The sequence below is a fragment of the Hyla sarda genome, chromosome 9 (assembly GCF_029499605.1).
Source record: "Hyla sarda isolate aHylSar1 chromosome 9, aHylSar1.hap1, whole genome shotgun sequence".
NCBI lineage: Eukaryota > Metazoa > Chordata > Amphibia > Anura > Hylidae > Hyla > Hyla sarda.
In genome coordinates, this window is record NC_079197.1 from 3,423,425 (window position 1) to 3,437,073 (window position 13,649).

Here is a 13,649-nt window from a genome sequence, read left to right on the forward strand (position 1 = left end):
ATATACAAGAAATAGCTCCTAACAAGAACTACTATAATACTGCCTCCTATATACAAGAATATAACTACTATAATACTGCCTCCTATATACAAGAATATAACTACTATAATACTGCCTCCTATATACAAGAATATAACTACTATAATACTGCTCCTATATACAAGAATATAACTACTATAATACTGCCTCCTATATACAAGAATATAACTACTATAATACTGCCTCCTATATACAAGAATATAACTACTATAATACTGCCTCCTATATACAAGAATATAACTACTATAATACTGCCTCCTATATACAAGAATATAACTACTATAATACTGCTCCTATATATACAAGAATATAACTACTATAATACTGCTCCTATATATATACCAAAGAATATAACTACTATAATACTGCTCCTATATACAAGAATATAACTACTATAATACTGCTCCTATATACAAGAATATGACTACTATAATACTGCTCCTATATACAATAATATGACTACTATAATACTGCTCCTATATACAAGAATATACCTACTATAATACTGCTCCTATATACAAGAATATAACTACTATAATACTGTCCCCTATATACAGGAATATAACTACTATAATACTGCCCCCTGTGGATTTTACTAGGTGCAGCAAAACGGTGGAAAGTGGACACTAACTCGCGTCTGGACTCGGTGCTGTTGCTGTCCTCAGTTAATCTTCCTGGCGGGGAGCTGGTGAGTTGCTCTTTGTGCCCCGTGCACTTACATGGCGCCATTTTATCCTTATAGAACCTTTATCACTGTGCTGATTGGTTTCTATGTGCGGTTCTTGTACCGTTACTAATCTGTGGATAATCCGCCATGTGGGTGCGCAGACTCGCGGTCTTACCCTCTGTGTCTCGGTTAATCTCACGTCTTGTGTTTCAGAGGAGGAGGTCGGCTGAGGATGAACTTGCCATGAGGAGCTACCTGCAGGAAGGCGACCTGATCAGTGTATCCTCCCATATGTGTCTGAACACTTTGACCCCCACTGATCCCGAGAACGGAGGTGCCGTGACCCCTGATTGACTGTATAGACCAGTGTTTCCCAACCAGGGAGCCTCCAGCTGGTGCAAAACTACAATTGGTGACTGTGACCTGTAATCACAATTGAGGGGTGTTATGAAGCTCTGAATTCTCAGGATGTGTTCACACATTGAATTATTACTGCATTTTTGCTTTTTGCTGCATTTTTGCAAAATCGTGGTAACAATGACATTGTTTTTTTATTTGCACAATTGCTGTAAAATTTAAGCTTTTACTGTGATTACAAAAATGCAATGTGTGAACACTGTCTTGGAGAGGTGTATAACGGTCATAGAGAGATAGCAGCAGTATACAGATAGAGCTGGAGGGGAGGAGTATAGCTACTATAAATCCTTATCCCATAGAGATAGCAGCAGAAGTATACAGAGAGCTGGAGGGGAGGTGTATAACTAGTATATATCCGGATCCAATAGAGATAACAGCAGCAGTATACAAATAGAGCTGGAGGGGAGGAGTATAGCTACTATATATCCTGATCCCATAGAGATGGCAGAAGTATACAGAGAGCTGGAGGGGAGGTGTATAGCTACTATATATCCGGATCCCATAGAGATAACAGCAGTATACAGATAGTGCTGGAGGGGAGGTGTATAACTAGTATATATCCGGATCCAATAGAGATAACAGCAGCAGTATACAGATAGAGCTGGAGGGGAGGTGTATAACTACTATATATATTCTGATCCCATAGAGATAGCAGCAGTATACAGATAGAGATGGAGGGGAGGTATATAACTACTATATATCCTGATTCCATAGAGATAGCAGCAGTATACAGATAGAGCTAATATAGATATATTTATAGAAATGACCCAGGACTGATCACTTCTTCTGACACGTTCTCTGTGGGTCAGGCTGGTGATCATATGACCCTGTTACAGTAATGAAACACATGGATGCAGCTGTGCTGGAATGAAACAGATGGTGCTGTATGACTAGTGATGGTGGGTGTGCATGATATGGGCAAAGAAACAAACCAACAAAGGGCTTTTGGCAACTAAATGCTTTTGCAGTAGAAGGGTCGGTCCCCTTTAACCCCATTGTCTCCTCCTCTTCAACCCCCCAACACTTAGCCCCACAAAAATAAAGAGAATAAAAACTGATGAAAAAGTTGTATATATCCCAAATTGTGACGCTGCGGCCCCTTAACTCTGCGGCTCAGGCGGAGGTGCAGGCGGTGTACTCTGACGGAGCGCTGTCCCTCCACACGCGCAGTCTGAAGTATGGCAAGGTGAGGCGTCCATGTGTCTGTGTATATTCGGATGGTGATGCCCTCCACCCTCTGGTGACCCGTCTGTTTTTCCTCTCAGCTCGGACAGGGCAGCCTGGTGCAGGTGTCGCCATCGCTAATAAAGAGGCGCAAGACCCACTTCCATAACCTGCCCTGCGGGGCGTCTGTCATCCTGGGCAACAACGGCTTCATCTGGCTCTTCCCAACCCCGGAGCAGACGGAGGAGGAGGCCGGGGGCTTCATTACTAATCTGGAGGTAACACTGCTGCCCGTCACGTTATGCTACACACAGCAGCCAATCACAGCGCAGCTTTTATTTTACCGGATCTGTTTAAGACATTAAAGGGTATTCCGGTGCAAATTTTTAAAATCAACTGGTGCCAGAAAGTTATACAGATTAGTAAATTACTTCTATAAAAAAATCTTAACCCTTCCAGTACTTATCAGCTGCTGTATGCTCTAGAGGAAGTTGTGCAGTTCTTTCCAGTCTGACCACAGTGCTCTCTGCTGACACCTCTGTCCATTTCAGGAACTGTCCAGAGTAGAAGTAAATCCCCCATATCAAACCTCTCCTGCTCTGGACAGTTCCTGACATGGACAGAGGTGTCAGCAGAGAGCATTGTGGTCAGACTGGAAAGAAGGTACTTTACAAATCTGTTTCACTTTCTTGCACCAGTTGATAAAAAAAAAAAAAAAAAAAAAAATGGCTTTCCACCAGAGTACCCCTTTAAAGCTGAGCTTTGGTTGCCATGGGAAACAGAAACAATATGTCCATATCCTACTGCCCTTAGTTAGAAGCTGTAAGGCTACTCGAGGGATAGTTCATTAAGAAGTTGCAGAACTTTGCATTGTCTAATGAAGTGTTCCCCAACCAGTGTGCCTCCAGCTGTTGCAAAACTACAACTCCCAGCTTTTGGCTGTACAGGCATGCTGGGGGTTGTAGTCCTTCAACAGTAGGAGACACACTAGTTAGGAAAAGTTGCAGAACTTTACATTATCTAAAGATGCTTATTGTATTTGTTATTAAAATATATCCAGTATATACAATCCTCTATGGTCTCCATACATTGTATTCAGCTGTATCCAGTATATACAATCCTCTATGGTCTCCATACATTGTATTCAGCTGTATCCAGTATATACAATCCTCTATGGTCTCCATACATTGTATTCAGCTATATACAGTATATATAATCCTCTATGGTCTCCATACATTGTATTCAGCTGTATCCAGTATATACAATCCTCTATGGTCTCCATACATTGTATTCAGCTATATACAGTATATATAATCCTCTATGGACTCCATACATTGTATTCAGCTGTATCCAGTATATACAATCCTCTATGGTCTCCATACATTGTATTCAGCTGTATCCAGTATATACAATCCTCTATGGACTCCATACATTGTATTCAGCTGTATCCAGTATATACAATCCTCTATGGACTCCATACATTGTATTCAGCTGTATCCAGTATATACAATCCTCTATGGTCTCCATACATTGTATTCAGCTATATACAGTACTATATACAGTATATACAATCCTCTATGGTCTCCATACATTGTATTCAGCTGTATCCAGTATATACAATCCTCTATGGTCTCCATACATTGTATTCAGCTGTATCCAGTATATACAATCCTCTATGGACTCCATACATTGTATTCAGCTGTATCCAGTATATACAATCCTCTATGGTCTCCATACATTGTATTCAGCTATATACAGTGTATACAATCCTCTATGGTCTCCATACATTGTATTCAGCTGTATCCAGTGTATACAATCCTCTATGGACTCCATACATTGTATTCAGCTGTATCCAGTATATACAATCCTCTATGGACTCCATACATTGTATTCAGCTATATACAGTATATACAATCCTCTATGGTCTCCATACATTGTATTCAGCTATATACAGTATATACAATCCTCTATGGTCTCCATACATTGTATTCAGCTGTATCCAGTGTATACAATCCTCTATGGACTCCATACATTGTATTCAGCTGTATCCAGTATATACAATCCTCTATGGTCTCCATACATTGTATTCAGCTATATCCAGTATATACAATCCTCTATGGTCTCCATACATTGTATTCAGCTGTATCCAGTATATACAATCCTCTATGGTCTCCATACATTGTATTCAGCTATATACAGTGTATATAATCCTCTATGGACTCCATACATTGTATTCAGCTGTATCCAGTGTATACAATCCTCTATGGACTCCATACATTGTATTCAGCTGTATCCAGTATATACAATCCTCTATGGACTCCATACATTGTATTCAGCTGTATCCAGTATATACAATCCTCTATGGTCTCCATACATTGTATTCAGCTGTATCCAGTGTATATACAATCCTCTATGGACTCCATACATTGTATTCAGCTGTATCCAGTATATACAATCCTCTATGGTCTCCATACATTGTATTCAGCTATATCCAGTATATACAATCCTCTATGGTCTCCATACATTGTATTCAGCTGTATCCAGTATATACAATCCTCTATGGTCTCCATACATTGTATTCAGCTGTATACAGTATATACAATCCTCTATGGTCTCCATACATTGTATTCAGCTGTATCCAGTATATACAATCCTCTATGGTCTCCATACATTGTATTCAGCTGTATACAGTATATACAATCCTCTATGGACTCCATACATTGTATTCAGCTGTATCCAGTATATACAATCCTCTATGGTCTCCATACATTGTATTCAGCTGTATACAGTATATACAATCCTCTATGGACTCCATACATTGTATTCAGCTGTATCCAGTATATACAATCCTCTATGGTCTCCATACATTGTATTCAGCTGTATCCAGTATATACAATCCTCTATGGACTCCATACATTGTATTCAGCTGTATCCAGTATATACAATCCTCTATGGACTCCATACATTGTATTCAGCTGTATCCAGTATATACAATCCTCTATGGACTCCATACATTGTATTCAGCTATATACAGTATATACAATCCTCTATGGACTCCATACATTGTATTCAGCTGTATACAGTATATACAATCCTCTATGGTCTTCATACATTGTATTCAGCTGTATCCAGTGTATATAATCCTCTATGGTCTCCATACATTGTATTCAGCTATATACAGTGTATACTAGGGATCGACCGATTTATTGGTTTGGCCGATATTCACGATCTTGGACGTTATCGGCAATTACCTTGGGCTGATGTGTTTACTTCACAGGGAATTGTCTACACTGGACACATTGGGGGAGATATATCAAAACCTGTGCACAGGAAGAGTGGGACAGTTGCCCATAGCAACCAATCAAATCGCTTCTTTCATTTTTAAAGATGCCTGTGAAAATGAAAGAGGCGATCTGATTGGTTGCTATAGGCAACTGGAGAACTTTTCCTCTGGACGGGTTCTGATAAATCTTCCCCATTGTAACAAATCCCTCATCCGTGAAGTATTAGGTCATAACTTTTTATTAGCCTTTGGATGAATATATAGAGGAATTGAAACTCTTAGTAGAAGCAGAACTTTCCATTCCACAGTGATGAGGATTCATAATAACCTTCCGTACTGTTCCGTTTTCTGCAGCCGATCGCGCTCGCGGATCGGGAAGTGATCTCGCGTCTGAGGAACTGCATCCTGGCGCTGTCCTCCCAGAAGATGTTACTGTACGACACCAGCATCCTGTACTGCTATGAGGCGTCTCTGCCCCACCAGGTGCGCGCTCACAGATCGGAGTATACAGGGTGGGGGGCTCTATAGGGTTTATGGGGGTTTATTACCGTAACATTCAAGGTTATAGGAATATAAAGGGGGGCTCCATTTGCTGGGACCAGTATGTAGAAAGAAGGTATCACCCAACCTGCCTGCTTTGTTATAGAGGTTTCAGCTACATGTGGGATAAGCGGCTAACTGCTTATCAATGTTGAAATACTAGAATTCAATGGGTTAACGTCTGAGTCGTAAAACCTCTTATGGGTCAGTTGTCCAGTTTCTATCATCCTATCTGTGTGATGACAGAACCCATGTGGCCGTCTGTACTGTCATTGTACTCTATGATACAAGCAGTGGTAAAATATCTCAACTTACAATGGCCTCAACATACAATGGTCTTTTCTGGACCATCATAACTTGAAACCAGACTCAACATACAATGTACGGACAGTCCAGATCTGTGTAACGTGTCAATGGCTGGAAGAACAGACCAATCAGAATGGGCATTCACTGGTAAAACCCCTGTACTACTGAAGTGTATGCACTGACTGGTGTCTGGTAGCGACCCCTACAGTACAGGGAGGTATTACATGTTCTGTACTCTTTACCTGTATTACTGAAGTGTATGCACTGACTGGTGTCTGGTAGCGCCCCCTACAGTACAGGGAGGTATTACATGTTCTGTACTCTTTACCTGTATTACTGAACTGTATGCACTGACTGGTGTCTGGTAGCGCCCCCTACAGTACAGGGAGGTATTACATGTTCTGTACACTTTACCTGTGCCAGGGTTAGCTGCTCCTTTGGACACCAGGTGAGGGTGGCTCCATGTTACTTTTTAAGGACATTGTGTGTTCTGTACAGGACCCCGAAGAAGCTTCTGTCCTCTACATAGACCAGTGTTTCCCAAGCAGGGTGCCCCCAGCTTTTGCAAAACTACAACTCTCAGCATACCCGGACAGCCAAAGGCTGTCCGGGTATGCTGGGAGTTGTAGTTTTGCAACAGCTGGAGGCTCCCTGCTTGGGAAACACTGACATGGACAGTGATTTACAGCTCCCAGCAGATCTTTCTTACTTTTATATGTAAGGATTTGCTTTATCTATATTAGTTATCTACTTATTTTTCTTTAATCCTCACTTTATCCTATTTTTGGATGACATTTTGGTGCCTTTAGAACCAATTACCAGGTTTCCATAGATTTCTGGTCTCAACGTACAATGGTTTCAACATACAATGGTTTCAACATACAATGGTCGTCCTGGCACCAATTAATATTGTAATTTTAGGGAGCACTGTGTGTGTGTGTTTGTGTGTGTGTGTGTGTGTGTGTGTGTGTGTGTGTATATATGTATATATGTGTGTGTATATATGTATATATATGTGTGTGTATATTAAACGGGATGAGTATTTAACTCAGGGAGAGTTCACCACTCCTGGTGTGACAGAGCTTTCAAGGGCCACTAAGCACTCCGCTGGCATTCTGGGTAGGGGAATATGCAAATCAGCTCATTAAATCACCTTTTCAGGCAATGTTCCCTCTGTACTGACGAGGGGCAAGTACCCCGAAACAGCTGTCTGCAGATGGGTGCCCTTTCCTTTTGGAGAGAGAGTTCTGGCTTGGCATTAATCCCGATTAGCTTTTTATATTCCGTATCTGGAGCTAAACTGATGCCAGGGAACATTGCCTGAAAAGGTGATGTAATGAGCTGATTTGCATATATATATTATTTATTTATTTATATATATATATCCTGTCTATAACAGCGTCCTTCTACCTTTTTTTTTTTTTAATCCGGCAGATTAAGGATCTCCTAAAGTCAGAGGTGATAGAAGACATTGTGCTGGAGACCAGACATCGGCTGGTGGAGCAGGAGGGTTAGTGAAGCACCTGACCGGAGCCTCAACATCTGGGCAACCCCAAATTCTGCAATGTTACTACATATCCACTGCGGGGCACTGTGCTCATGGCTCCACATCTTCCCTCCGGTCCAGAGACTTATACAGACTTATAAACTTAGACTTTCCTCAATTCATATACAAATCTGTTTGCAGCCGGAGCGGCAGTCACAATGGGGCGTTCCAGGGTGATAGAGGGGCCCGAGCTCAGTCAACATTCGGCTCAATGATTGGATTTATATTTTCATGCAAAAAGCTGCTAGAATGTGAGTCCTGCTCCCATCCCTAAAACTGACTGACAGCTCTGGATTGTGTATACACATAGACCTGTCAATCACTGTGTGTGGAGGGGGGGGGGGGGGGGGGGGGGGAGGGGAGGGTCTTTGCTGACAACTTTTTGCTGGAAAAATCACTAATATATATTTCCCCAATCTCTGCCCCTTTCCTTATCCTACTGTCCTCTTATCTTACTGACCAGTCATATGTTGGACAGGTCTGCGTTAAGTTAGGACGGCTATTCGAGGGATAGTTCATTAAAAAGTTGGTGTTTCCCAACCAGGGTGCTTCCAGCTGTTGCAAAACTACAACTCCCAGCATGCCAAGATAGCCAAATGCTGTCTGGGCATGCTGGGAGTTGTAGTTTTGCAACAGTCGACACGCTGTTTATGGAAAAAAGTGTCAGATTAGCTTATGCAGTGTTTCCCAACCAGGGTGCCTCCAGCTATTGCAAAACTACAACTTCCGAAATGCCTGGACAGCCTTTGTCTGTCCGGGCATGCTGGTATTTGTAGTTTTGCTATGGTCGGGACTTTGGTTAGAAAAAGTTGCAGAGCTTTTCATTATCTAATTCAGTGTTTCCCAATCGGTGTGCCTTCAGCTGTTGCAAAACTACAGTTCCCAGCCTATGGCTGTCCAGCATGCTGGTAGTTGTAGTTTTGCAACAGTCGGAGGCGCACTGATAGTGAAAGTTCATTTAAAATTTGCAGAACCTTACATTATTTAATGCAGGGTTTCCCAACCAATGTTGCAAAACTACAACTCCCAGCCTATTGCCGGAGTTGTCGTAGTAGGAGGCGACTGATAGGGATAGTACATTAAGTTGTAGAACCTTTCATTATTTAATGCAGGGTTTCCCAACCTATGTGCCTCCAGCTGTTGCAAAACTACAACTCCCAGCCTATTGCTGTCCGGGAATGCTGGGAGTTGTAGTTTTGCAACAGCTGGAGGCAGTGGTTTGGAAAAGTTGCACAACTTTGGGGAAACACTGCCTTAGATAATGCAAAGTTCTGCAACTTTTCCAAACCTCTCTGCCTCCAGCTGTTGCAAAACTACAACTCCCAGCATGCCTGGACAGCAATAGGCTGGGAGTTGTAGTTTTGCAACAGCTGGAGGCACATAGGTTGGGAAACCCTGCATTAAATAATGAAAGGTTCTACAACTTAATGTACTATCCCTATCAGTCGCCTCCTACTACGACAACTCCGGCAATAGGCTGGGAGTTGTAGTTTTGCAACAGCTGGAGGCACATTGGTTGGGAAACACTGCCTTAGACAATGCACTTCTGCAACTTTTCCAAACCACTACGCCTCCAAGTGTTGCAAAACTACAACTCCCAGCATGCCCAGACAGCAGTAGGCTGGGAGTTGTAGTTTTGCAACAGCTGAAGGCACATTGGTTGGAAAACCCTGCATTAAATAATGAAAGGTTCTGCAACTTTTAAATGAACTTTCCCTATCAGTGCACCTCCGACTGTTTCAAAACTACAACTCCCAGCATGCTGGACAGCCATAGGCTGGGAGCTGTAGTTTTGCAACCGCTAGAGGCACCCTGATTGGGAAATACTGCCTTAGATAATGCAATCAGTGTGCCTCCAGCTGTTGTAAAACTACAAGCTGATTAGGAGACAGTGATCTAATGGTTTATAACACATGTATTGTGCACAGGTCGGCTCCTCCACCTTCCTCCGTATTTATCACTTTAGGATTCAGACCTGGGGACGCTGCAGTGAGCTCATTTACATCCAGCTAAGCGGCGCCTTTAATTAAAGCTGCTGACATCAGCGCTGTACGGCTGTCATAAATTAATGACCCGCACGCTGATTACAGTTAGAGACGAGCACGGCTCTACCGATTACAGCGCCAAAGTATATGCCGATGACTGCAACTCCACAGGATGGGGCTGTCACTGGGGATGGGAGCATCTGGGGGTCACATACTATCCACGCCGACACTTGTATTTTTTATTATGCGATGTGTTATTTTGCAGCACAGTAGAAGATTCTCTGATGTCGGATTCCTTTGTATGACTATTTTATTACAGATACTTGTTTTTTTGCATTGGCTCGTCTGTACACTTATATTAGGGCTGGTTTACTATTGCCATATTTTCTGCCGCTGACTTTGGTATTCATTGACTTAAAGATGTGGGAAAATGTGCAGCAAAATACGGCACGTGACCCTATCCTGACTGTGTAATCCAGTGTGCCTCCAGCTGTTGCAAGACCAGAACTCCCTGCATGCTGGAGGCACACTGCTTAGGAAACACTGGTAATCTTTGACTCTAGACTGGGGGTCTCCAGCTATTCCACTACTACAATTCCCAACATGATGGGAGTTGTAGTTTTGCAACAGCTGGATGGCCACAGAATGGGGAACACCCATCTATAATCAGACCATGTTGTCTATGGTTAGCCCACCTTACTTATCTTCGTAATCCAGTGGTCTAGAAATCCTCCTACTCCAGAACTGGACAAAGATAAATATTCTTTTGATCCTGGAGCTGCAGATTATCTGGTAACAAACCCATGGCCATTAGATTGTCAGCCATACAGACAGTTTAGGTGGGATTAGCTGCCTCATGTAATGGGGGCTTCCTGATTCATCTCCGGTCATGTTGGGTTTAGGCCTCTGGATTTTGGACCCTATAAGGCCAACATAGCTGCCATGTATTCCCAGTCTATTTCCCTAAACCCTGGCTACTTTCTACCCTGATTCAGAATTCATATTTTGGGTCACATGTGCCGTGTTTTGCTGTGTATTTTCTGCAGCTGATTTTGCTACCCATTGATATTCAGATGTTTCTCTGGTCTCTGAAGAACAATTAGAAACATTTCAAGTTTATGGAAAGACCCCATATCTCCAGTGCTGCCTCTTATTCTGCTCCATGATATCATCTGGGCCTGAGCCTGACCTCTGACCTCCCATTCTTATCTTATCACTGCACAGAGTAAACAGATAGACATGATTATGCTGCAAGATCAATGGCGTAATCATAAAAAAAAAAGTCCTTAATTGCTTGACAGTGACCCTATAAGGCTGTCCCTACACATTAGTGACCCTATAAGGCTGTCCCTACACATTAGTGACCCTATAAGGCTGTCCCTACACATTAGTGACCCTATAAGGCTGTCCCTACACATTAGTGACCCTATAAGGCTGTCCCTACACACTAGTGACCCTATAAGGCTGTCCCTACACACTAGTGACCCTATAAGGCTGTCCCTACACATTAGTGACCCTATAAGGCTGTCCCTACACATTAGTGACCCTATAAGGCTGTCCCTACAAATCGGTGTCCCTTCGGATCGGCGAAGTTATAGAACACAGTGACATTTCCTGTCCATATCTTCTAATCGTTTCCCTTTTTTCGCCACTTAGTCTCATATCTGCTTCCCCAAAAAAACCAAAACGAAAGTATTATGTCATTTATATTACAGTAACAAAAATAAGATGATGTCTTAGAAAGCTGCATGACATCTGTATTGACCGTCCCTATGGTTCCGTATTCCCAGAATCCTTTGCAGACCTGCTTACATTGTGACTATGAAGGTCCACTCTATTACAGTGGGGCAAAAAAGTATTTAGTCAGCCCCCAATTGTACAAGTTCTCCCCCTTATAAAGATGAGGCTGTAATTATCATCATAGGTTATAACCTCAACTATGAGACAGAATGAGAAAAATCCATAAAATCACATTGTCTGATTATTAAAAAATGTATTTGCAAATTATAGTGGAAAATAAGTATTTGGTAAAAGAACAAAAGTTCCTCTCAATACTTGTTGAGATGACAGAGGTCACATGTTTTCTGTCTTCACAAGGTTCTCACACACTGTTGGTAATGACAGAGGTCACATGTTTTCTGTCTTCACAAGGTTCTCACACACTGTTGCTGGTATTTTGGCCCATTCCTCTATGCAGATCTCCTCTAGAGCAGTGATGTTTTGTGGCTGTCGCTGGGCAACACAGAGTTTCAATTCCCTCCAAAGGTTTTCTATGGGGTTGAGATCTGGAGACTGGCTAGGCCACTCCAGGACCTTGAAATGCTTCTTACGAAGCCACTCCTTCATTGCCCAGGCGGTGTGTTTGGGTTCATTGTCATGCTGAAAGACCCAGCCACGTTTCATCTTCAATGCTCTTGCTGATGGAAGGAGGTTTTCACTCAAAATCTCAGGATACATGGCCCCATTCATTCTTTCCTTTACACGGATCAGTCGTCCTTGTCCCTTATCAGAAAAACAGCCCCAAAGCGTGATGTTTCCACCCCCCCATGCTTCACAGTAGGTATGGTGTTCTTTGGATGCAACTCAGCATTCTTTCTCCTTCAAACACGACAAGTTGAGTTTTTACCAAAAAGTTCTACTTTGGTTTCATCTGACCATATGACATTCTCCCAATTGAAGTATCTTGATAAAAATAAATGTATGACTCCATATCACATGGCTTTATGAGGGATCGGTCCTGTCACCTGATAAGCTTTTATGAGGAGGTGAGCTCCAGACTGGACCAAGGGAAATTGCTGGATGTCATATATCTGGATTTTTCCAAAGCATTTGATACAGTGCCACGTAAAAGGTTGGTGCATAAAATAAGAAGGATCGGGCTGGGGGAGAATGTGTGTGAGTGGGTAAGTAACTGGCTCAGTGATAGGAAACAGAGGGTGGTTATTAATGGAACTTATTCTGATTGGGTGACTGTTACTAGTGGCGACCACAGGGGTCAGTCTTGGTTCCTATTCTATTTCATATATTTACTAATGACCTTGTAAAGGGGTTGAATAGTAAAGTAGCAATCTTTGCGGATGATACTAAACTCTTTAAAGTGGTAAACACTATAGAGGACAGTGCACTGTATATAGTAGATAGCACTATAGAGGACAGTGCACTGTTACAAATGGATCTGGATAGGTTGGAGGTTAGGGCTGGGAAGTGGCAGATGAGGTAATACTGATAAATGTAAGGTAATGCACATAGGGAGGAACAATCCGGGCTGGGATTATGTATTAAATGGGAGAACACTTGGGACAACTGATGTGGAAAAGGACTTGGGAATCTTAGTTAACATTAAACTTAGCTGTAGTGACCAGTGTCGGGCAGCTGCTGCCAAGGCTGATAAAATCATGGGGGGCATCAATAGTGGCATAGATGCCCACAACAAGGAAATAATTCTACCGCTGTACAAATCATTAGTCAGACCACACATGGAATACTGTGTACAGTACTGGTCAGACCACACATAGAATACTGTGTACAGTACTAATCAGACCGCACATGGAATACTGTGTACAGTACTGGTCAGACCACACATAGAATACTGTGTACAGTACTGGTCAGACCACACATAGAATACTGTGTACAGTACTGGTCAGACCACACATAGAATACTGTGTACAGTACTGGTCAGACCACACATAGAATACTGTGTAC

The 13,649-nt window shown here is 42.3% G+C and overlaps 1 protein-coding gene across 1 annotated transcript in view; it reads left to right on the forward strand.

Annotated features, from left to right (window-relative positions):
* EXOSC2 (exosome component 2) overlaps window positions 1-8,308 on the forward strand; it is a gene marked incomplete in the record, with an annotated part of 13,360 nt that extends 5,052 nt beyond the window's left edge. The window contains 6 exon segments of the mRNA XM_056540641.1: window positions 650-727; window positions 920-985; window positions 2,241-2,309; window positions 2,389-2,565; window positions 5,925-6,053; window positions 7,851-8,308. Coding sequence (XP_056396616.1) covers window positions 650-727; window positions 920-985; window positions 2,241-2,309; window positions 2,389-2,565; window positions 5,925-6,053; window positions 7,851-7,931 — 600 coding nt within the window.
* Window positions 8,309-13,649: the final 5,341 nt, after the last annotated feature.